The 24,164-nt window shown below is 42.8% G+C and overlaps 1 protein-coding gene across 2 annotated transcripts in view; it reads right to left on the bottom strand.

The window, feature by feature from the left end:
* Window positions 1–24,164, bottom strand: part of SEC23A (SEC23 homolog A, COPII coat complex component) — a 248,004-nt gene that overhangs the window by 140,226 nt on the left and 83,614 nt on the right. For both annotated transcript variants that reach the window (XM_073609690.1, XM_073609691.1), the window contains one exon: window positions 1,495–1,618. In XM_073609690.1, the coding sequence (XP_073465791.1) occupies window positions 1,495–1,618 (124 nt within the window). The remainder of the gene's footprint in view (window positions 1–1,494; window positions 1,619–24,164) is intronic.

Here is a 24,164-nt window from a genome sequence, read left to right as displayed (position 1 = left end):
TCACAATATTGGAATGCCCAGCTCCACCTTCTGGCATTTAGAACCTCTTAAAGTGGAGTTCCACCCACTTTTACAACTCTTCAGCATCCCTCACTAAACTGTGCACTGTAAACGAATTGGATATTTTTTTATTTTTTTTTCTCAGCACCTACTGTATATCTGCTGTATTCATTTTTCACTTCCTCCTCCCTGGCCGTGACCCATCGCATCATTTCCTGTTTGCAATGCCTTCTGGGAAGGGGCAGCAACTTCCTCTGACACTGCCGTTGCTATGGAAACCTGACCTGAAACCTATTACACTGCTTGTGCTGCACTGAGCATGTGCGAGATCTGCAAGGATGAGATCCAGGAAGAAATACAGTCTGGCTTCAGATGCCCACACTTAAGATGGCCACGGCCTGCTGCAAGTTTATAAAATAACAAACTACTGCTATAAACTAACAAAACAGACCTTAGTTTACAGACTAACTTTACTAGAATACATTAACCTTGTGTATTATAGGGGTATTTTTATTTAAAAAGTATAATTTCGGCCGGAACACCACTTTAAATAGATGGGAGACAGTGGCAGAAAGGGGAGAGCAGAGGAGAGATCTGGAGTCTAACAGACCTGATGTCTGAGTAACGAGGACCTATCACTGCCTATCACTTATCACAAGGGATGTTTACATTCCTTGTAATAACAAAAAAAAAAAAATGATATAAAAAGTTACAGCGTAAAAATGAAAAATAAAAAATTTCAAGCACCCCCGTCCCCCTGTGCTTGCGTGCAAAGGCAAACGACAGTATGTAAACAGCAATCGCACCACACATATGAGGTCTCACTGCAAAATTTGAAAGCGTGACATGTTTGGTATCTATTTACTTGGCGTAACATCTTTCATAGTTTACTAAACAATTAGGTATTAGATTGTGTTTTTGTGCACTAAAATTCATTAACCTTTTTTTGGGGAGGAAAAAAAAATATACATTTGCACAAATACTGTATAACAAAAAATTGCATCACCCACCATTTTCTCCGCTTTAAAATATACAGAAATTTTAGAAAAAAGGCCTGATCTTCAAAAATGGTAAAATGGTCTCAGTTTAAACATTTGATAAGTTTTCTATTTTCTATTGTGAATAAAATATGGATTTTTGAAATTTGCAAATCACTGCATTTTATTTAGATTTTACACACCGTCCCAACTTTATTGGAATGTGGGGCTGTATTTAAAAAACAGATATGAAGTGTCCTGTTTTTGCCTGAATGTCATGGTGTACCATATTTTGTAATGACTATTGAACAAATTTTAATAATAAAAATACATTAAAAAAACAACAACAGGTATAAAAGAAGGACAGTTAAAACTTAACTTTAAACACTTATAAACTAAAGAAAAACAATATAACATTGACCGAGAACAAGTTTGTGTGACAAATGTGTCACAGTCCATAACAATAGGGTATTTATGCAAGATTACACCACATAAATCCACAGAAATGTTATTTTACCTTGATTTCTAAAGTACCGCCAAATGCCATCTTGAAGTTCCCCTGTGCATCTTTAGTAAAAACTCTCTGAAATGTCTGTTTGAAAAGAGAGGTGTTGAAAGCGTCCCCCATCACCATGTAACCACTGTGTGGAGACAAATCATTCTATGTAAGTCACAGATCAGAAAACAAGACATCATGCTAAACATACACGACACACACATCTGAGCACGGGTTTTTTAAAAGATTTAGAAAGTGGAGATAACTGTCAGATTATTATTGCTGCCTGAATCCCTGATAGGATTCCCCCCCCCCCCTTTTTTTTTCTTTTTTTTAATTTTTTTTTTTATTAGTGTGGCCATCAGGATACAAAGATTACAGACAGGATTATATTGCTGACCGCCGTCCTCTTGGGAATATTTCTGCTCTCTCCTTATATGTGGTTACTGAGACAGAAAGTAAAGAGTACCCTTGCCCCCTACTGACAGAAATAAACTGATTGAAGTTCTAACCCTTTCCCACGCTACCCAAAACTATACTGAAAATGGCATTACACAGTTATTTTGGTTGGTTAGGGCCTTACAATCATGAAACTCAACCAATAAACAAATAAGGAATTAAAACTTCCACAAAAATGTATGATTATCCATACTTTAAGCTGCTGACTTTTCTTGGGAAACAATAATAGCAAAACATATTGTATGGATATAAAAAAAAATTATAAATACTTTTCCCTTTTTTTATAAGTGATCACATTCCCTCTATTCTCAGCTGCATAAAAGCTGGGGGGAGGTGAAGCAGCAGCACACTGAGCTTCCCAGTGAATGGCTATGCAGCAGGGGCGTGTCACGGCAAGTCTTATCATTGGAGGAGAGCATACCAAGTTCCCAGCACAGCTAGAGAACTGACCACATTTGTCTCTTCAGCCTAGTGTGGAAATTTTTTAAATAGGAAAGCAAGGGGACTGGCAGGAACACCAGGGATTTCACACAAAGGAAGCAATACAAAGAGAACAGGACACTTTCTCACACAAGTACATGGTACAGTAGGCACATATAAGGAATATTAACACTTTAAGTATAATCATTGCAAATCAATAAGGCTTTTATATATACAGACAACAAACACTGACTTAAGGTATCATTAAATCCACATCATAAACAAACCCACAAAAACTGCCAGTACATGCTGTATTACATGCTGTTCATATTCGCTCAGTCACTATGGGATTCATTTTCTATATTCTCCAAAAAAGTCTGGTTAATCCTGCTGTTTACAGTTTGCCCCTCCCAACTTGTCTGCATCCCCACTGCAGCCTGAGACTGTGTAGACCAGCCGTTCTACTGAACATGCTCCAGTTTCAGTTCCCTTTTAAGCTATTCATTTTCTCCTTTTTCTTATCTGTGCAGCCCACATTACTATAGAGACACACATGTGGGTGTATATACTACATATAAATGACAGCCCATGCCCTTCCTCCTCCTCCATGCCCACTCAACAGCTAAACATAATGAATTCGGGATATTACATATTAAGTGATGAAGGCTTTACCTCCCTGTAATTCTGAGCACAAAACAGACACAGGCTAGAGGGGGGTGAAACAGGCTGCAATTGGCAGAACCTCCCCCTAGATCGTCCACACCATATTTTTGCACACAAAAAAAAAAAGAAAAAAGAAAAAAGAAAAAAGAAAAAAAAAAGATGATTTCAGTTCAAAAACATTTGTATGAGGATTTAAATCATTTATTTAAAATTATGTATTTTCCCTTTGTATTTCAAAGACTGTTTTTATTTTTTTTAAAGTGGTTGTAAACCTCCATGGGGAAGTTGTACCTATAGGTAAGATTAGAATAAGGCTTTCCCATAGGTACTGTAAATATCTCCTAAAGGTGCGAGGTTTAGGAGAAATTTACTGTGTTTTGCACCAATGATGTCATCAGCGCATGCGCTGTGAAGAAATGGCCCTTCGAGCGAGTGCCATGACTGGCGGCTCCCCCGTGCATGCGCAGGAGTGACGTCAAGTGGCTCCCATCAGTCACAGAGCTGGAGTCCGCGGCCCCAGGAGGAAGAGGGGCGAAGATGGATGCAGCCACCAGCAGGGACAGCGCGGGCTTCGTGTGTCACATAATGTGCTAGTATGCAATGCATACTAGCATATTATGCTTTTACTTTGCAGGGGCAGAGGAAGGAAGTAAAACCCATCAGGGTTTACTTCCTCTTTAACACGTGACCAGTATTAAAGCTCATTTTGTCCTAGGTTTCCCCACAGATGGGCTGGGAAACAGTTGGGACACATCACAGCTGTATAATAATTATAAAAAAGGTACTTAGATTTATTTTTTTATTAAAACCTCTTCCGTTCAAACCTCACCATCATGGGCAAGACCAAAGAGCTGTCAAAGGATGTCAGGGACAAGATTGTAGACCTGCACAAGGCTGGAATGGAAGAAGCTTGGCGAGAAGGAGACAACTGTTGTAGTGATTGTTCGCAAATGGAAGAAATACAAAATAACCATCAATCGCCACAGTCTGGAGCTCCATGCAAGATTTCACCTCATGGGGTAAGGATGATGACGAGAAAAGTGAGGTATCAGCCCATAATTACACAGGAGGAGCTTGTGAATGATCTCAAGGCAGTTGGGACCACAGTCACCAAACCAACCATTGGTAACACAATACAGCGTCATAGATTAAAATCCTGCAGCACCCGCAAGGTCCCCCTCCTCAAGGTGGTACATGTACAGGCCCACCTGAAGTTTGCCAATGAACATCTAAATGATTCAGAGAAGGATTGAGAGAAAGTGCCGTGGACAGATGAGATCAAAATTAAGCTCTTTGGCATTAAATCGACTCGCCCTGTTTGCAGGAAGAAAAATGCTGACTATGACCCTAAGAACACCAGCCCTACAGTCAAGCACAGAGGTGGAAACATTATGCTTTGGGGCTGTTTCTCTGCTAAAGGTACAGACCGACTTTACCACATTGAGGAGCCAATGGGCAAACATACGGCCAAGGCAACAAAAGAGTGGCTCAATAAGCAGCACATTAATGTCATGGAGTGGCCTAACTAGTCTCCAGACCCTAATACTATAAAAAAATTATAGAGGGACCTGAAACTTCGAGTTGCCAAGCGACAGCCAAGAAATCTTAAGGATTTAGAGAAGATCTGTAAAGAATGGACCAAAATCCCTCCCGAGATATGTGCAAACCTGGTAACCAACTACACGAAACATCTTACCTCTGTGTTTGCCAACAAGGGTTTCTCCATCAAGTACTAAGTCATGTTTTGCTTGGGTATCAAATACTTATTTTACTCACTGAACTGCAACTCCATTTATAGCATTTGTTTTATGTGTTTTTTTACTGGATTTTTGGCTGATATTCTGTCTCTATCATTTAAAATATAGGTATGATAAAAATTATAGACCCTTCATTTCTTTGAAAGTGGGCAAACTTACAAAATCTGCAGGAGATCAAATAATTATTTTCCCTACTGTACATTTGAAATCTGATTAAAGTTCACTGAATAAAAAGGTTTAAAAAGTGACGAAAAGAAAAGGAACAGAAAGCATGTCTATGGTTAAACCATTTTTGTTGTGTGTGTGAGAAGAATGAGGAAGATTTAGAAACGCAAATTATATTTTTATTGCGGTCTGTGTACGTTTGGGGAGATTTGGCCTCTCTATTTGGCCTGGTGACCAGTGTCACTAGGGAAAAAAAAAAAGGATGGAAAATCTGAAGTGTTATGATTTGTCAATGGATTAGGAGGCGAGGGGAAATCTTTCAATGGAGACATCTGTACCAGAGGCAACAGTCTAAGGCCTCATCCACACGAGGCGGATCCGTTTAGCGGAGTCCGCCAGCTCAGCAGAAGATCGCTCCGTTGATCTCCGCTGAGCCGGCGGATGACAGGTCTGTCTCTGCTCACTGAGTGGGGAGGAGCCTGTCAGAGTGCCGCTGATTTCTATGGAGAGATCGGACGAAAACGGACAGCATGTCCATTTTCATCAGATCTCATCCGATCTGCCAAGGCGGATGGCGAACGTATCGCCATACGTCTGTTTTTAGTGGATCGGATGGCAGGCGGGTGTCAGCAGACACATCTCCGCTGACATCTGTCTCTCAATAGAAGTCAATGGATGGCCTGCCCGGATCCGCCTGAAAAACAGACAGGCGGATCCGAGCAGGTTTGCCGTGTGAAAGGGGCCTTAAAAGTGATTTCCTTTAAGAGATCATGGGCTCAATCCACAAAGGGTTATTTTCCACTTAAAATCTGAGAGAAAAAACAAATAGCTTTTTTCAAACTTTTTTTTGCAGTACACAAAAAAGCACGAGTTATTTCTTTAAAATGTGAGGTAGTTTACTCATGAAACTATTCAGTATTTTATCTCATGATGTGATATCAGGTGGGATGGATACAGTGGAGAAGAATTAGAACCCCTGTCAGTTTTTAGTGCTAATAAGGAGGTAAAATGGTTTAAACCGTAGAAATATGCCAACTCACAAGTCAGTGTGGTCCCTGCAGCATATGTATAAATACAAAAGAAAAAAGGTTACTGGCATACCAGTCAAAGGGAAGCTGCTTTCACAGGACACACGTGGTGTAAGTCACATTAACCACTTAAGGACAGAGCCTCTTTCTGAGATTTGGCTTTTACAAGTTAAAAACTGTTTTTTTTTGCTAGAAAATTACTTATAACCCCAAAACATTATATATATTTTTTTCTAACACCCTAGAGAATAAAATGGCGGTCGTTGCAATACTTTCTGTCACACCGTATTTGCGCAGCGGTCTTACAAGTGCAATTTTTTTGGAAAAAAATACACTTTTTTGAATAAAAAAAATAAGACAACAGTAGTTAGTTAACAATCACGGCGACAACTCACATGTGTAGTTTGAACACCGTTTTCATATGTGGGCGCTGCTCATGTATGCGTTTGCTTCTGCACGCGAGCTCGGCGGGACAGGGTGCGTTTAAAATTTTTTTTTATTATTATTATTTATTTTACCTTTTATTTTTTTTATTTTTACACTGTTCTTTAAAAAAAATGGTGTCACTTTTATTCCTATTACAAGGAATGTAAACATTCCTTGTAATAGAAAAAAATTATGACAGGACCTTTTAAATATGAGATCTGGGGTCAAAAAGACCTCAGATCTCATATTTACCCTATAATGCAAAAAAAAAAAAAAAGAGTAAATTTCAGAGGGGGGCACTCTCCCACCGCCGATAAAAGTGATCTCGTGGCAAATAAGCCACAGAGACCACTTTTATCTGAAAGCGGACCGCACGCTGAAGAGGATGCCAGGGTTATGGCAGCTAGCTGCTGCCTTAACAACGATATCCTTCTTCAAAGTACTGACGTACAACAACGGCGGGCGGTCCGTAAGTGCTTAAGTAAATGCAAAATATCTTTATAAATGTCAGATATTGAATGAAAATAGTATCAAAAAAAATCACACACATATATAAGTACCCTGCTTCCACCAATACAAAAGACAACATTGTCATTGGGGAGATTTCCCTTCACTTCTGTCCAAGGCCGTCTTTAGAATTGATTGGACCCTGGGCAAACATTTTTTTTGGGCCCCCACCATGCAATTTTGCTCCCCACTTACGCTCCCTGATTGGTTGCTAGAGACTACCGCACATCATGACTGCTCACTCATTGGCTTTTGGAGCTGTGGGGGGAGGGGGTGTGTGATCAATGGCAATGGGCGGGGGGGGGGGGGGATTAGTGGTAGTGCTGGGGCAATGAGATGAGTTACAGTGCTGGTAGGGGATGGGATCAGTGGCAGTGCAGAACCCCCCCTCCTTACATCAGAGTCCCCCCATCTGAAATCATGGTCCCAGAGTCACCTTTCTTGTATTAAGGTCCCCAGAGCCCCCAAACTTAAATCAGGATTCCCAGAGCTATCCTCTCTATATATTGAGGTTCCCAGTGCCCACTCCTTACTTTGGGGTCCCCAGAGCCCCCCTTCTCACATCAGGGTCCCCAGAGCCCCCCTCCTTACAGCAGGGTCCTCAGAGAGCCCCGTCCTCACATCAATGTCCCCAGAGAGCTCCATCCTTACATCAGGGTCCCCAAGAGAGCCCCCCTCCTTACATCAGGGTCCCCAGAGAGCCCCCCTCCTTACATCAGGGTCCCCAGAGAGCCCCCCTCCTTACATCAGGGTCCCCAGAGAGCCCCCCTCCTTACATCAGGGTCCCCAGAGAGCCCCCCTCCTTACATCAGGGTCCCCAGAGAGCCCCCCTCCTTACATCAGGGTCCCCAGAGAGCCCCCCTCCTTACATCAGGGTCCCCAGAGAGCCCCCCTCCTTACATCAGGGTCCCCAGAGAGCCCCCCTCCTTACATCAGGGTCCCCAGAGAGCCCCGTCCTTACATCAGGGTCCCCAGAGAGCCCCCCAGGACCCCCTCCTTACATCAGGGTCCACACATTTCCCCCCTTCATCAGGATCCCCTCCTTATATCAGGGACTCTAGAGCTTCTGCTACTCTTCTAAAATAAATCAGAGCTTTTCCTTACCTTCCTTGAGTTCACTGAGCTGGCACTGGGCTGGCAGCAGTTGGAGGAAGAGGCCCTGTGCTCCTCCACTGAACACTGAGGGGTGGAAGGGCAGTGGTCAGACAAGCCATGTGGCACTGGCAACAGCCGCAGCAGCCCAGTCTGGAGCAGGAAATCCTGTGCTCATCCATTGAACACATCGGGCTGGGGTGGAGTCAGACAAACCATGTGGTTGGTTGCTATATGCTGAGTGGTCGTGACCTAGCATCCAACCACCACTGACAGCTGCAGGGGTAGCCTGGAGGTGTGGCAGCAGCCAGGACTGCAGGAGAAAGTTCCAATCTCCGCTGAATGCGGGGGCGGAGTTGGAGTCAGATTAGCCATGTGGTTTGTTGCTAGACGCTGGGCGGTCCTAGCAACTAACCACTATTGTCAGCAGCAGCAGCAGCCAGGAGGCGGGACTTCAGCAGCGTCACTGTGGCAGGCAGAATGTTAGATCATTGGCACCACTGGCGCGGGCTCAAGGGGCTGCTGCTTCGGGCCCCGCAACAATAACTGGGCCCTGGGCAGTTGCCCCTTTTGCCCTGCGTTAAAGACGGCCCTGCTTCTGTCCCATAGCCAAAGCAGGAAGTGAGAATAAATCCCCACAAATTAAAAGAATCCCTTGAGGACGCCTAGGTCACCAGAAACAGTGTCCCTGTTGGAAGATTTCCCCTCTATTACTTTTATGGGGACAACCCCAAATTTGGGATTTTCTTTCACTTTCAATGATAACAGTAAACAGGACAAATAGGGAGGGTGAATCTCTCCAACGGGGACACAGACAGCAATAAAAACCTGGCAAGGGGTCTAATCTATCTCCGCTCAAATCAAAACAAAAAAAAAAGTTTTGCCTTTAGTTATACTTTAAGTAAATCAGCCCAGATGATTCTGTGTTCTTCCATATTTAGGTTTCTATGCATTACTGTTGAGAAACTGATCCAAAAAGGCAGAGACTACTCCAAATTGGCTTTTATTTTTTTACATTCCTTAAATACCTCATGCCTGGACCACTATTTATTCAACTCATGCATTTATTTATTTATTTGCTTTAGTGAACGAAGAGGTATTTACCTCATGTTTTTGGTTTGTGAGGTAAAACAACTTATGAGGCGATATTGAATTGACATTTTCAGCATCTCATGAGATAATTGGAAAAAAATGTGCCACGTGATTCAATTACTGTTTTTATCGGCGTATAACATGCACCCCAATTTAAGAGGAAAGTTTCAGGGGAAAAAAAAGTTTTTTTTTTAAATAAACCACTTTGAAGCAAAATAATGGTCAGTGAGCATCAATGCAGCCTGATTAGTGCCCATCTGCAGCATCAATGCAGTCTGTGCCCATCTGCAGCTTCAGTGAAGCCTGATCTGTGCCCATCTGCAGCTTCAGTGCAGCTTGATCTGCGCCCATCTGCAGCCTAATCTGCGCCCATCTGCAATAATATCATGGCTCTTTACAAGAAAGAGCAGCTAACTCTGATACCCTTCTTGCAGAAGATATGGTTACCAAAAAAACTAGTTTCCTTGTCAAAAAAAGGACCAAGGGAATATGTCGTATCCACTCAAAAAAAGCATTTTTTGTAATGCCGACAGAACTAAATTTAAGTCCCAAGGGTTCAGGGTTGACCTAACTGGAGGATTAAGCCGCCTTACTCCCTGAAAAAACTATGAACCAGAGAATGCGAAGCAAGTGGTCGTTGAAAAAATACCGATAAGGCCGAGACCTGTCCTTTGAAAGTACTCAAAGCCAGCTTTATTTCTAACCCCATCTGCAGAAGGTCAAGGATTCTACCAATGACCTATTTTCCTCGGGTGCCAACCCCTGGTTTCATACCAGGAGACATATGCTTTCCAGACTCCATAATATATGATTATGGAGGCAGGCTTCCTTGCATTAACCAAGGTAGATACCACTGAACTTGACAGCCCACATTTCCTCAGAATGTGGGTTTCAATAGCCAAACCGTTAAATTTAGCATTTGAAAAGTAAGGTGGAATACTGGACCTTGCAAGAGAAGGTCTGGATGTGGTGGTAGGGTCCATGGGACCCCTACCGCCAACCTTACGATCTCTGCATACCAAGATCATCTGGGCCACAAGAATCACCGACTTCCCTTCCTGCTTGATCCTGCGAAGAAGTCGTGGATGGAGGCAGAAAAGGAGGGAATACATAAAACAGTAAAACTGATTCCACGGGAACACCAAGGCACCTGTTCCGCATGCTAGCGGATCCTTTGTTCTTAACACAAAGTTGACAATCTCTTTGTTGAATCTGGACACAAACAGATCTATGTCTGGAATCCCCCCATCTTTGACCTATTGTCAGAAGATATCAGGGTGAAGGAACCATTCTCCCAGGAACAACTGCTGGCGACTCAAATAGACCGCCTGCCAATTTTCTATTCCTAGAATGAAAAACTGCCAATAGGCAAGGTACATTGTTTTCTGCCCAAGATAGGATATGATTCACCTCTCTCTGGGCCGCACAACTTCTTGTGCCCTCTTGGTGAATGATATAGGCCACTGCTGTGGCATTGTCGGATTGGATCCTGACAGGACATCTCCGCAAATTAAACGTCCAGGCCCTCAGGACCAAGCGCTCTGCCTGAATCTGTAGAATGTTAATGGGCAAGGTCATTTCTGATCTGGACCACGTCTCTTGGACAGTTATCTCTTTCAGGACTGCTCCCCAACCTAAAAAAAAGGTTGGCGTATGTTGTTACCGCTTCCCAGGTAAATGTAGGAAGGATTTTTCCCTTTGCAGTTTTTTAGTTATTAACCATAAACTGAGCCTTCGGAACACCTTTGGAGTCAGACACATTGGAAAATCTAGAGCTTGAACCCTCTTGTTCCAAGCGATAAGATACCGTTTTGCAGCAGTCTTGAATGAAACTGAGCATACGGAACATCTTTCCCTCATGCAAGCTGAATAGAAGGATTCATCTTGCCTCGACCACTTTAATCAGTTCCTTTATGGCGCTGATCTTTGCCTGGGGCAAGAATACCCTTTTCTGGGTGTATCTAATGAACAGGCCCAAGTATTTTGATCTCCTTAATGGTTTTAAGGAAGATTTCTCTAGGTTGAGAATCCAACCTAGGTATTCCAGGTAGTTGAATGTGGTGACCATACTTTGGTCTAAGCGGGCTACCGACTGGTCTATCAAGAGCCGATCGTCTAGGTCAGTGATTGAGAACCTTGGCACTCCAGATGTTTTGGAACTACATTTCCCATGATACTCAACTACACTTCAGAGTGCATCATGGGAAATGTAGTTCCAAAACATCTGGGGTGCAAAGGTTTGCCATCACTGGTCTAGGTAAACTATAATCGTTATACCTTGGGCCCTTAGTCTGGCTAAAGGAGGAGCCAAAACCTTTGTAAACACTCAAGGTGCAGTAGCTAGACCGAAAGCAGAGCTACTAACTGAAAATGAAGATTTTCTACCTTAAAAAGTAAATATTTCTAGTGAGCGGGGAAATATGCACATGGAGGTATGTACCCTTGATGTCGATCAATGTAAAAAGTTCTCCTCCTTGTAAGATTGGATTGACTCCATGCAAAAAAGTGCGGATATTCAGAAACCGGTTTAAATTCCTGAGATCCAAAATGGGTTTGACACCTCCACTCGATTTTGCAGTGAAAAAAGGTTTGAATAAAACCTTAACTACAGCTCTTTCATGGGGACCAGCATGACCACTCTTTGCTAAAGTATGGTCCAATGCTAGAAGAAAGACTTCTTTTTCTCTGGTTCTTAGGAACGTTTGATCCAAGAAAACGAGGAGACGGGAACTCTTGAAACCCCAGATTGTACTCTAGAGCTATTGAAGAAGCCACCCGTATGTCTCGACATTCTTTCTGCCTGACCCTTGAGAACTGCAGAAGTCTTTCCCCCTCGAGCGAGCAGGGGCGCCCCCTCTTAAGGAGGTTTTAGTATCTTGTTTGTGGGTTTCTTTTGTCCCTGAGAATTACCTCTCGAACTTGACGGCGGAAGCCGTCATGACTGCGTGGAGGCTGATGCCCCCGTCACTGGAGAAGGAGCTTGTTTCAATGAAATACATTTACTCCTTTTCTTAAATGGCAAAGGGGTACCTTTCCACTAGAAATTATTTGGATGAATTATCCAAAATATCCCAAACAGCTGTTCACTGCAAAAAGGAAAACCAGCCAGGAGTTTTTTTTTTTTTTTTTATATATATGATGCTTCAGCTGACCAATTTTTCAACCATAGTATTCTATACATATGTACCACGCCCAGGCGTGAGGCCTGAAGATAGAATCTCTCATAGCATCTCCCCCAGTGGTGACACTTAGGCATGATTACATTTACTTTTTTTTTTAACCACTTAAGGCCCGGACTATTTGGCTGCCTAAAGACCAGAGGACTTTTTACAATTTGGCACTGCGCTGCTTTAACTGGTAATTGCGCGGTCATGCAATGCTGTACCCAAATGAAATTTGCATCCTTTTTTTCCACAAATGGAGCTTTCTTTTGATGGTATTTGATTGCCTCTGCGAATTTTTATTTTTTGCGATAAAAACGGAAAAAGACCGAAAATTTTGAAAAAAAATTATATTTTTTACTTTTTGTTATAGGAAAAATCCAATAAACTCAATTTTAGTCATACATTTAGGTCAAAATGTGTTCAGCCACATGTCTTTGGTAAAAAAAAATGTCATGTCAATATCAAATGTCAATGTATATTTATTGGTTTGCGCAAAAGTTATAGCGTTTACAAACTAGGGTACATTTTCTGGAATTTACATAGATAGGCAGTCATAAACTAAAAGCTATTTTTTTGAGGTGCTAAAATGGCAGGGCAGTACAACCCCCCCCATGATCCCATTTTGGAAAGCAGACACCCCAAGGAAATTGCTGAGGGGCATGTTGAGCCCACTTAATATTTTTTCTTTTCGTCCCAAGTGATTGAATAATGACAAAAAAAAAAATATTTTTTTACAAAAAGTTGTCACTAAATGGTATATTGCTCACACATGCCATGGTTATATGTGGAATTGCACCCCAAAATACATTTTGCTGCTTCTCCTGGGTACGGAGATACCATATGTGTGGGACTTTTTGGGAGCCTAGCCGTGTACGGGGCCCCAAAAACCAAGCACCGCCTTCAGGATTTCCAAGGGTGTAAATTTTTGATTTCACTCCTCACTACCTATCACAGATTCGAAGGCCATAAAATGCCAAGATAGCACATCCCAACCCCCCCCCCCATGACATTTTGTAAAATAGACACCCCAAGCTATTTGTTGAGAGGCATTGTGAGTATTTTGCAGCTCTCATTTGTTTTTGAAAATGAAGTAAGAACAGAAATTTTTTTTTTTTTTTTTTTTTTTTTTCAATTTTCAAAACTGTGTGCCAAAAAGCGAGGTCTGCAAAACACTCACCATACCTCTCAGCAAATAGCTTGGGGTGTCTACTTTCCAAAATGGGGTTATTTGGGGGGGGGGGGAGCTTGTGCCATCTGGGCATTCCATGGCCTCCAAAACTGTGATAGGCAGTGAGGAGTGAAATAAAAAATTTACACCCTTAGAAAGCCTGAAGGCGGTGCTTGGATTTCGAGGTCCTTTACGCAGCTAGGCTCCCAAAAAGTCTCACATATGTGGTATCCCCATACTCAGGAGAAGCAACAGAATGTATTTTGGTGTGTAATTTCATATATACCCATGGCATGTTTGAGCAATATATCATTTAGTGACAACTTTGTGCAAAAAAAAAAAAAATTATCTTTTTCCCCGCAACTTGTGTCAAAATATAAAATATTCCATCGACTCGACATGCCTCTCAGCAAATAGCTTGGGGTGTCTACTTTCCAAAATGGGGTCATGGGGGGGGGGGGGGGGCTGAACTGTTATGGCATTTTATGCACAACATTTAGAAGCTTATGTCACACATCACCCACTCTTCTTCAAAGCCCTTTCTGACACTTTTTGTTTACATGAAAAAAATTTTTTTTGCAAGAAAATTACTTTGAACCCCCAAACATTATATATATATATTTTTTTAAAGCAAAGGCCCTACAGATCAAAAAGGTGGGTGTTTAATTTTTTTTTCACATAGTATTTACGCAGCGATTTTTCAAAAAAAAAAAAAAAACACACTTTTTTAAAATTTTAATGCACTAAAACACACTATATTGCCCAGATGTTTGATGAAATAAAAAAGGTGATCTTAGGCCAAGCACATGGATACCAACCACGACATGCTTTAAAATTGTGCACAAACATGCAGCTGCGACAAACTAAATACATTTTTAAAAGCCTTTACAGGTTACCACTTTAGATTTACAGAAGAGGTCTACTGCTAAAATTACTGCCCTCGATCTGACCTTTGCGGTGATACCTCACATGCATGGTGCAATTGCTGTTTACATATGACGCCAGACCGACGCTTGCGTTCGCCTTTGCACGAGAACAAGGGGGGACAGGGGTGCGCTTTTTTTTTTTTTTTATTATTTATTTAGCTTTTTTATTTTATATTTAAACTATTCCTTTCATTTTTTTTTTAATCATTTTTATTGTTATCTCAGGGAATGTAAATATCCCCTATGATAGCAATAGGTAGTGACAGGTACTCTTTTTTGAAAAAATTGGGGTCTATTAGACCCTAGATCTCTCCTCTGCCCTCAAAGCAACTGACCACACCAAGATCGGTGTAATAAAATGCTTTCCCAATTGCGCTGTTTACATCTGGCGAAATCTAAGTCATAAAATGCTCTTGGCTTCCGGTTTCTTAGGCCAGAGAGATGATTGGAGCCGTTCTGGTCTCTGAACGGCTCTATGGTCAGTTGGCAGTACCACCAGCTGCATTCTCAGGTTCCCTGTTGGGACAGGAGAGCCAGGGAAAACCATTGAAGACGGCGGGGGGGACACATTCCCTCCCACTGCTTGTAAAAGCAGTCTAGAGGCTAATTAGCCGCTAGGATTGCTTTTACATGAAAGCCGCTGGCTGAAAAGAATGATACCAAGATGATACCTAAACCTGCAGGCATCATTCTGGTATAAGAAACAAAAAGTGTAGCGCTAAAAGAAAATACACCCTTAGTGTATCAATGTGAAAGATGATAAGTATTATGTGATTGTCCAATATTTTCAATACAAACAAAGGTGCATCCAAAACAATATAAATGTCTTTCGGTGACCTGGTAATAAACACTAGAGACCTCAAAGGTCACCACTGATGAGAAATTGTGTAATATACCATCAATAGCGTGTAGTTCAATATAAATATTTAAATAACAAAGTAATTTAGTATAACAAGTCTCTGGTTCAGTTGGTTGCTATTATGTCCATAGTACATACACATTGGATCTAATTAGATGGTAAATATATACAAATCCATTCCAAACACCGCACCACAGTGTCCTTAAAAGAAATGTGCAATGCCCACTCCCCGTGAAGATGGAGGCTTACCGGAGGGTTTGAACCCAGATCAGTGTATACTGTCGGGGTCAAACCAGCTTGTATTGCACAGCGGCAATGAAGGGGAGACCTTGGCAACCAGGAGATGGAAAAGTCCCAAGGAGCTTCATGGAAGGGTCTTCTCCGAAGCGGCGTTAACTATCCCCACGTATAACTCATAGAAGATAGAAAGGGGGCCACATAGTGTAAATCCGTAAACAAATACTTTTATTGTAAAAAAGAAATACACTTAAATTTTAAGAAGATAAAAAAGCGCTTGTAAATAAAATAAAGGCGGCAGTGGAGTCCTCCCGACGCGTTTCGTCTAACAAGACTTCGTCTAGGGGTGTCCATCCACTGCAGCCTGACTCCATAATATAGGTGCTGTAATCCATGTAATGTGACTCCAGCCCATTCAATTTCCGTAAACCAAGCACTTCCGGGTAGCCCAAGATGGCGGACCCGCGTGCGTTCCAGGCCTCAGTATGGCGGGACCATATTTGCGTTCCACCTCCCTATCATTCGGCCCGGTGGTCACAATATATTATAATCCCAATGGGGCCAGTGTTAATCCCGCAAAGTTGTTGTGGTAATATATAAGAGTGTTGATATAGGTACCTGAGAGAGTATTTTAGTATGTGCGGAGTTAACCCACCTACGATCTCGCGGTATAACGTCCTAACGTCTCACCGCGAGAACGAGATTCATCTCAAGCCTCGTTCTGGATTTGTATGCGTTCCAAAGGGTGCTGTTTCCTCAAATATACGGAGACAATTCTCCGTACGTTGCGCGATATGACGTCGTGACGTCACGACGCGAAACAGGAATGCGCTCAACTAACATTATGGAGCGGCTCGCGTTTCAGCAACAACCAATCAATGGGAAGCTTGCGCTCCACCATATATTACGCCCACAAACAGTAGAGCTTCTCAAGCCCCTAATGTAAAAACATAGCGACCCATAGGAGAATTCTAAACTGTTCTACGTAACATAAAAAATGCCAAATTAGGTAGTAAAAATTGCCTTACATTTTATTAGCAAGGGGAAATAATCATCCCTATAAGAATCCATATACTGGGGCGATAACATCCTGTGTACATTGTGATTAAGGATATAAAATGCCTCACCCACAATAGAGACCATAATAGATGGTAACCTTAAAAGGAACAGAATCAGTACTGTATATGGCATGTAAGGTAGTTTGTATGCCGGAGACTGAATGAGCTGGATTCACATGTATGCATACACTTTCCATCAAACAATACGGCTCAAAGGTGAACTTTCAAAACATGCGTATATAAAACTTAAAACGCTAGAGCCCTAAATTAAGACTGGTCTATGAACGCATTGACATCAATCTCCACGTTCATCCCCAATGGGGCAAATGTCCGCAGCTCATGTGCCCAAAACATTTCTAGACGGGAAACCCCTCTGGTTTTAGCACCCCCTCTCCATGGTGGTATATATTTGTCGATAATAACAAACTGTGATCCATCTGGATTTCCACCGTGGAATTCTTTAAAGTGTCTTGGGACTGTGTGTTTTGGGTCTCTACTTTTAATCAGGGCAATATGCTCCCCCACTCTTATGGAAAAAGTTCTGGTGGTCCGGCCTACATATTGTTTGTGACAGGGACAGGTGATGAGATACACTATGTACCTAGTACTACATGTACAAAACGGTTTTATAGTGTATCTCCTTCCCGTCACCGTGGAAGTAAATTCCGTCACTTTACGAGTCCTCACAGTATTATGTTGGCATACTATACACTTCCTACAAGGGAAGAAGCCAGTCCAGTCGTGAAAGAAAGAAGGATGGATGGGAGCATTGATGGTATTGGGAGCTATTCGACCTTGTATCGAAGGAGCACCCTTGAAAATAACATTAGCTTGTTCAGGAATAAGAGGACCCAAGATGTTGTCTTGCTTGAGAACGTCCCAATGTTTCCTTACAATATTTTTAATTTGTCTATGTTGTATTGAGAAAGATGTCAACATGGCCCATCGTAGCTTCCCATCAGGCTCCCTCTTGGGTTTAATCTCCAATAGGGATTTCCTGTCAGTATCCATAGCCCTTTGGATTTCAAAATCCAGACTATCTCTATCATATCCTTTATCCAGGAATTTATATTTCAAGTTTTCCGCTTGCTCAAGAAATACTTCTGTGTCAGTGCAGTTCCGGCGAAGTCTTAGAAACTGTCCTCGCGGAACTGCGCTCAACCATGATCCATGGTGGCAACTGTCCACAGGAATAAAACCATTGCGGTCTGTAGACTTGAAATATGTACTGAATATAAATTTTTTATCCACTAACTCAATCTGTAAGTCCAAAAAATGAATTTTGATCCTACTAGCCTCATATGATAGAGAAATCCCTCTATCATTGGAGTTCAGACATTCGAAGAACTCTTTGAGGGAGTCCATAGTACCATTCCATAGGAGGAGGATGTCGTCTATATATCTGGCCCATAAGACCAGAGAACCGGTTTCATGGGTATAGACGACATCCTCCTCCCATTTGGCCATAAACAAGTTCGCGAGGCTAGGTGCGAATTTCGCCCCCATAGCCACTCCACATTGTTGGAGATAGAAATTGTGGTCAAACCAAAAGTAATTATGTTTGGCTGCGAACTCGAGTAACTCTACAAGGTAATCGCATTGGAAGGACGCCAATGAATGTTCACGGGCCAAAAAATGTTTGACCGCCTCAATGCCCTTATCGTGTGGTATACACGTGTACAATGACGCTACATTGGCAGTAGCCATGATATAGTCGTCTTGCACACTAATATTCTCAAGGAGTCTGATGGTAGAACTGGTGTCCTTCAGATAGGAAGGTGTTTTCTTCACTAGAGGTTGTAGGAAAAAATCTATATATTTACCTACTCGGGCTGTGATGGAATTGATACCACTCACAATTGGCCTGCCTGGAGGGCAGACTGGATTTTTATGAATTTTTGGTAGATAATATATAGTAGGGATACGGGGTGCCATGGGGATCAGGAAATCTCTCTCTTTTTTATTCAGGATTTTTAATTCATAACCTTTTGAAACCAAATGTTGTAGTTGTTGCTTATACATGTGAGTAGGGTTGTTGGGTAGTATTCGATAAGTGCCTGGTTCATTTAAAATTCGGTGCATTTCTGATTCATATTGACTTTTATCTAAGACAACTATTCCTCCTCCCTTGTCCGCAGGGCGGACCACCAGATCTTTACGCGCACATAGAGACTCCATTCCACCTTTTGACAGTGGGGGATGGCGAATGCGTTTCTCTGGTAAATTAGCCAGATCCTGTAAGATCAGGTCCCTAAAGATTTTCACGGCAGGGGCTATAGGAACAGGGGGGAGAAAAGAGAAGGATTAGCCAAATCCGAATGGACGGTTCCTGAGGTAGCCGCCGGATAATCGGTACGGACTGGGTTGGAGGCCAGATACCTCTGGATGTTGACCTTACGTATGTATCTGTGAACGTCCATAAATGTATGGAATTTATCAAGTTTTTTTGGGGGGGCATATTTAAGGCCCTTATCTAATATAGACAATTCTGCTTCAGTGAGGGTTTGGGAGCTCAGGTTAAAAACACCCTGACCCTTTATACTCTTTTTCGCTTTTCTCCTTTGTAACCTCTAGACGAAGTCTTGTTAGACGAAACGCGTCGGGAGGACTCCACTGCCGCCTTTATTTTATTTACAAGCGCTTTTTTATCTTCTTAAAATGTAAGTGTATTTCTTTTTTACAATAAAAGTATTTGTTTACGGATTTACACTATGTGGCCCCCTTTCTATCTTCTATGAGTTATACGTGGGGATAGTTAACGCCACTTCGGAGAAGACCCTTCCATGAAGCTCCTTGGGACTTTTCCATCTCCTGGTTGCCAAGGTCTCCCCTTCATTGCCGCTGTGCAATACAAGCTGGTTTGACCCCGACAGTATACACTGATCTGGGTTCAAACCCTCCGGTAAGCCTCCATCTTCACGGGGAGTGGGCATTGCACATTTCTTTTAAGGACACTGTGGTGCGGTGTTTGGAATGGATTTGTATATATTTACCATCTAATTAGATCCAATGTGTATGTACTATGGACATAATAGCAACCAGCTGAACCAGAGACTTGTTATACTAAATTACTTTGTTATTTAAATATTTATATTGAACTACACGCTATTGATGGTATATTACACAATTTCTCATCAGTGGTGACCTTTGAGGTCTCTAGTGTTTATTACCAGGTCACCGAAAGACATTTATATTGTTTTGGATGCACCTTTGTTTGTATTGAAAATATTGGACAATCACATAATACTTATCATCTTTCACATTGATACACTAAGGGTGTATTTTCTTTTAGCGCTACACTTTTTGTTTCTTATTGGTTTATTTAGCAAATTCTCTTGTTGCTGTGTTAGCGGCTTATTAATTAGAGCAAGCGCAATTTTATTACTGTTCTTCTGTGTACATCATTCTGGTATAACCACTCAAAGTCCAGCAACATACTAGTATGTTGCTGGTCCTTGTTGGGCATATATTGTAATCTTTTTTTTCATGCAGCCTGTGGGCTGAAGGAAAAAAAAAAAAAAAAAAAAAAGAGACTGATCGGTGGGTATGCCCACCATTTGAATACCTCCCTTCATCCACCCACTTCTAATGATGGGCAGACATGCACCATTTTGTTTTTAACTGTGGTGGTGAAATCACCTCCTACAGCGGTGGAGTCACGGCTTTATGTATCATGGGAGCAAACGCTGTTGCTGTCAAGATAAATAAATCAGTGCTGCAGCTGAATGGCCTAAAAAATATAGCCAAAGCATGGGGGCACCCGCCCCAAAAGTTAGGAGCAAATCACTCCTCCACCCCTGCTGCCCCCATGCTTTGGCATATATGCTCTTTTTTAACTGTGGTGGTGAAATCACCTCCTACAGCGCTGGAGTCACAGCTTTATGTATCGTGGGAGCAAACGCTGTTGCTGTCAAGATAAATAAATCCGCGTTGCAGCTGAATGGCGTACCTGAAAACAAAAAAATGCTTAACAATAAAACACAGTAAATAGTAAAGTATAAAAAAATTACATACCTGAAAAGCAAAACATGATAAAACATAATAACAATAAAACATTGCAGAATAGAATACAGTAAAAAAAGAGCAGAACAGTAGAGAGACAATAGAGAGAGAGAGAGAGAGAGAGAGAACAATAAAATGACAACTATTTTTGTTTTATATATATATATATTTTTTTTTACACTTTTTTTTGTAACTGTAACGGTTGTAACTGTAACGGTTCCAGGTTCGGGAATCTCAAAATGCGATGGCATCTTGGGAGACCCTGTGAAAGTGTGTCCTAGTCTGTGCAGTGCTGTACCCTACGCTAAAACTCCACTAGTATATGGTAGCGTTCAAAACATTCACCAATGCAAAGACCAGGATTGCCAGGACAGGAGGGACAATAATAGTGGCTGTCACACCTATATCCGCGCTTGCTACAGACACGACATCCTCTTTGGGGGCTTGTTGGGTAGGGGTACTCCAGAGGACATACAGAAAATGCCTCTCATGCAGCCAGCTTACTGCATTTGGATTGGGAAGGTGAGGTGGAGCACCGTATGGAAACAGAAGGGCTCTGACGATCTCTTCCTGGAATTTAAGGAAGGATCCAGTCTATCCTGAAGCTCTGTATAGCACATGAGCGTTCAGCAAAGCTAATTGAAATAAGTATACAGACACTTTTTAGTACCAGCGTCTGGCCTTACAGGCAACTAGGTACGGCGCCAACAACGGGTTGTTGAGGTCCACCCCTCCCATATTTTGGTTATATTCGTGGATACAGAGGGGTTGCTCCACAACACCAGTCGCCATAGGAATTTGGACCGTCGTGTCTGCATGAAGGGAGGAAAGAACGAAAACATTCTTATTATACCTCCACTTCACAGTGAGCAAATTACTACACTTCAAGCAGGCTCTCTCCCCCAGCTTAAGACGGGAATCTACAAGCCGCTGGGGAAAGCCCTGGCAATTAAATCGCACGGTGCCACGTGCGCCAATCTGATGATCAAACAAGTGACTAAAAAGTGGCACGCTCATGTAATTTTTGTCCACATACAAATGGTACCCCTTTCCGAATAAAGGTGACACCAAGTCCCACACAATCTTGCCAGCGCTCCCTATGTAATCTGGGCAGTTTGGCGGCTCTACGTGAGTATCTCTTCCCTCGTAAACCATAAAACTACATGTATAGCCTGTGGCCCTGTCACAGAGCTTATACATCTTGACCCCGTATCTGGCACGCTTGCTGGGAAGATACTGTTTGAAAGACAAGTGGCCAGAAAACTTAATCAGGGACTCATTAACGCAGACAACTTGATGGGGAGTAAACAAGTCTGCAAAACGTTGGTTGAAGTGGTTTACAATGGGCCGAATTTTGTAGAGCCAATCGTATCCAGGGTCTCCACGAGGACGACAGAGTTCATTGATGTTGAAATGCATGAACCACAAGATCTGCTCGTATCATGCCCTGGTCATGGAGGCAGAGAACACGGGCATATGGTAAATTGGGTCAGTGGACCAATATGACCGCAATGTACTCATTTTAACTAAGCCCATATCGATGGATAGGCCCAGAAAGATCTTAAATTCAGAAACCGTAATTGGTTTCCAATCTCCGGCAAGGGAGGACTGGGGATTAGCGGCGATGAATTGACCAGCATACAAATTACTTTGGTCCACAATAGCTCTATAGAGATCTTCGGTGAAAAACAGCAAATAAAAATCAAGTGACGTAAAATCAACTGTTTCCACCTGAATACCGGGTTGGCCAGTGAATGGAAGTACGGGTGCTGCAGAAGTGGTGGGCTCCCAATTAGGATCGGCAAATTCTGCAGGAAGGACACTATGGGCACGACGGGCCTGTCTTTGTCAGCGGGACACTACTTGTGCTTGCCACCTCGCCAGCTTGAACTGCATTTATGGGACTTGCCACATCGCCACATGTTACTGCAGTGCTGGTTTGACTATGACCAGGGTGTACTAGGCCGCTGGTGCCTGCCAGTTCACCAGAAGGATGAGCGGCACTAGTACTTCTCTGCTCCATACGAGAGCCCTGTGGTTCTTGCACCTCAACAACAGCAAAAGAAGATCAGGGTCTGGTACGCCTGACCTTGGCAGGGACCACAACTCCGTCGTCAGAGCTATCTGTCATGGAGCCGCTGTCATCTACAGGATCGTATTCTGAGCCTGAATCTGACAGATGATAGTCTGGTACACTAGTGAGACTCGCAGGTAAAAAAGCTCCTAGGCTGTCTGCAACTGGATCAAACGCTACCAAAAAACCTGTTAGCGATCGCAGGGATCAGGCCTGATTCTTCGAATGCTGCAGTTATGTGTTTAGTGTTTTGTAAGTGACAGTGATCGATCGATACTGCAGTTGGGTGGGCTGGGCTGGGCGGAGGGGCAAAACGCAGGTTCTCGCAGGTATCTGGTCTGATCCCGCTAACACTGCGTTTTTGGGAACCCTAAACTCCTGGAGACGCTAGCATAGATCTGATCAGATATCGATCCATTCAGACACTATACCACTAAGGGAGGTGTATGCTGCGTGCGTGGGTGTTAGCGGTACTGGCACTAATCTGACGCTGCCTGGGGTGACGTAGACCCTATGTGACCCGAAAACCTAACTGATATCACCCACTGGGCGATCAGGGGGTTAAACCTGTATTGGGTAATAAAAAACAAAACTAACCAGCGTCACCCATAACACTTATAAGGTGATCACTGGTGAAAGGGTTAACTAAGGGGCAATCAGGGGGTTAAAACCTTTATTAGGTAGTATATGGGGGTACCTGACACTATAAAAAGCTGACAGTGAACCTAAATAACTAACAGGCTAACTAGCGTCACCCATGACACCTATACAGCGATCAGAAAAATGATCGATTAGTGACACTGGCGACAAGGGTTGAAAGGGTTAACTGGGAGGCGATCAAGGGGTTAAACCTTTATTAGGGGGGGGTTAGGGGGATACCCTAGACCTAAAGGGGCCTACTACTAACAGCCCTAACAGTCACAAATGACACCAATGCAGTGATCAGTAAAAAAAATAAAAACTGCTATTGGTGTCACTGGGGGTGCAGGGGGGTTATCGGGGGGCGTTTTATGTGCCTGTGTGTACAAGGGTTAGTGCAGTGTTGGTGCAAACTCGCATTGATGTCTTCTCTCCTCGGGAGCCGGAACGAAAAGGCTCCACGAGGAGAGATGACATCACTTCCTCTGCTTCTGTTTGCATTTCAGAAGCAGAGGAAGCCTCCCATTCATCAGGAGCGATCGTGAGGGGGTGGCCATGAATCAGTGGTCTCCCTCTCAGGACGGAGCGCTCCTGCAACAATGCCGACTGCCCCGGGCACCCCTGCGGGAGGGGAATAACGTACGAGTTACTCTGCCTACCTGTGCCATTCTGCCGACGTATATCGTCGTGAGGCAGTCGGCAAGTGGTTAAAGGAGACATTTCATAAGAATAATTAAAACATTTCTTAGAAAAACTCCACTCCCACCACAGGGTTTTCTGTGGTAAAACTAACAGAACCAATCTTCACCCTTCACAGTGGGTTCCGTTAACAAACCTTCAGGAACCGGGGACCCTCAGGGAAACCACACACCTGGACCTGTAATAGCACCCTGCCAGTAAAACTTTATGGCTTAGAATACCAAAGTACTGGTTCCCGGGGTCCAGCTCTCTAAAA

Source organism: Aquarana catesbeiana, linkage group LG13 (assembly GCF_042186555.1).
Source record: "Aquarana catesbeiana isolate 2022-GZ linkage group LG13, ASM4218655v1, whole genome shotgun sequence".
Lineage (NCBI taxonomy): Eukaryota > Metazoa > Chordata > Amphibia > Anura > Ranidae > Aquarana > Aquarana catesbeiana.
The sequence above is the reverse complement of the archived record's forward strand: the minus strand, read 5'-3'. Positions and strand labels throughout refer to the sequence as shown.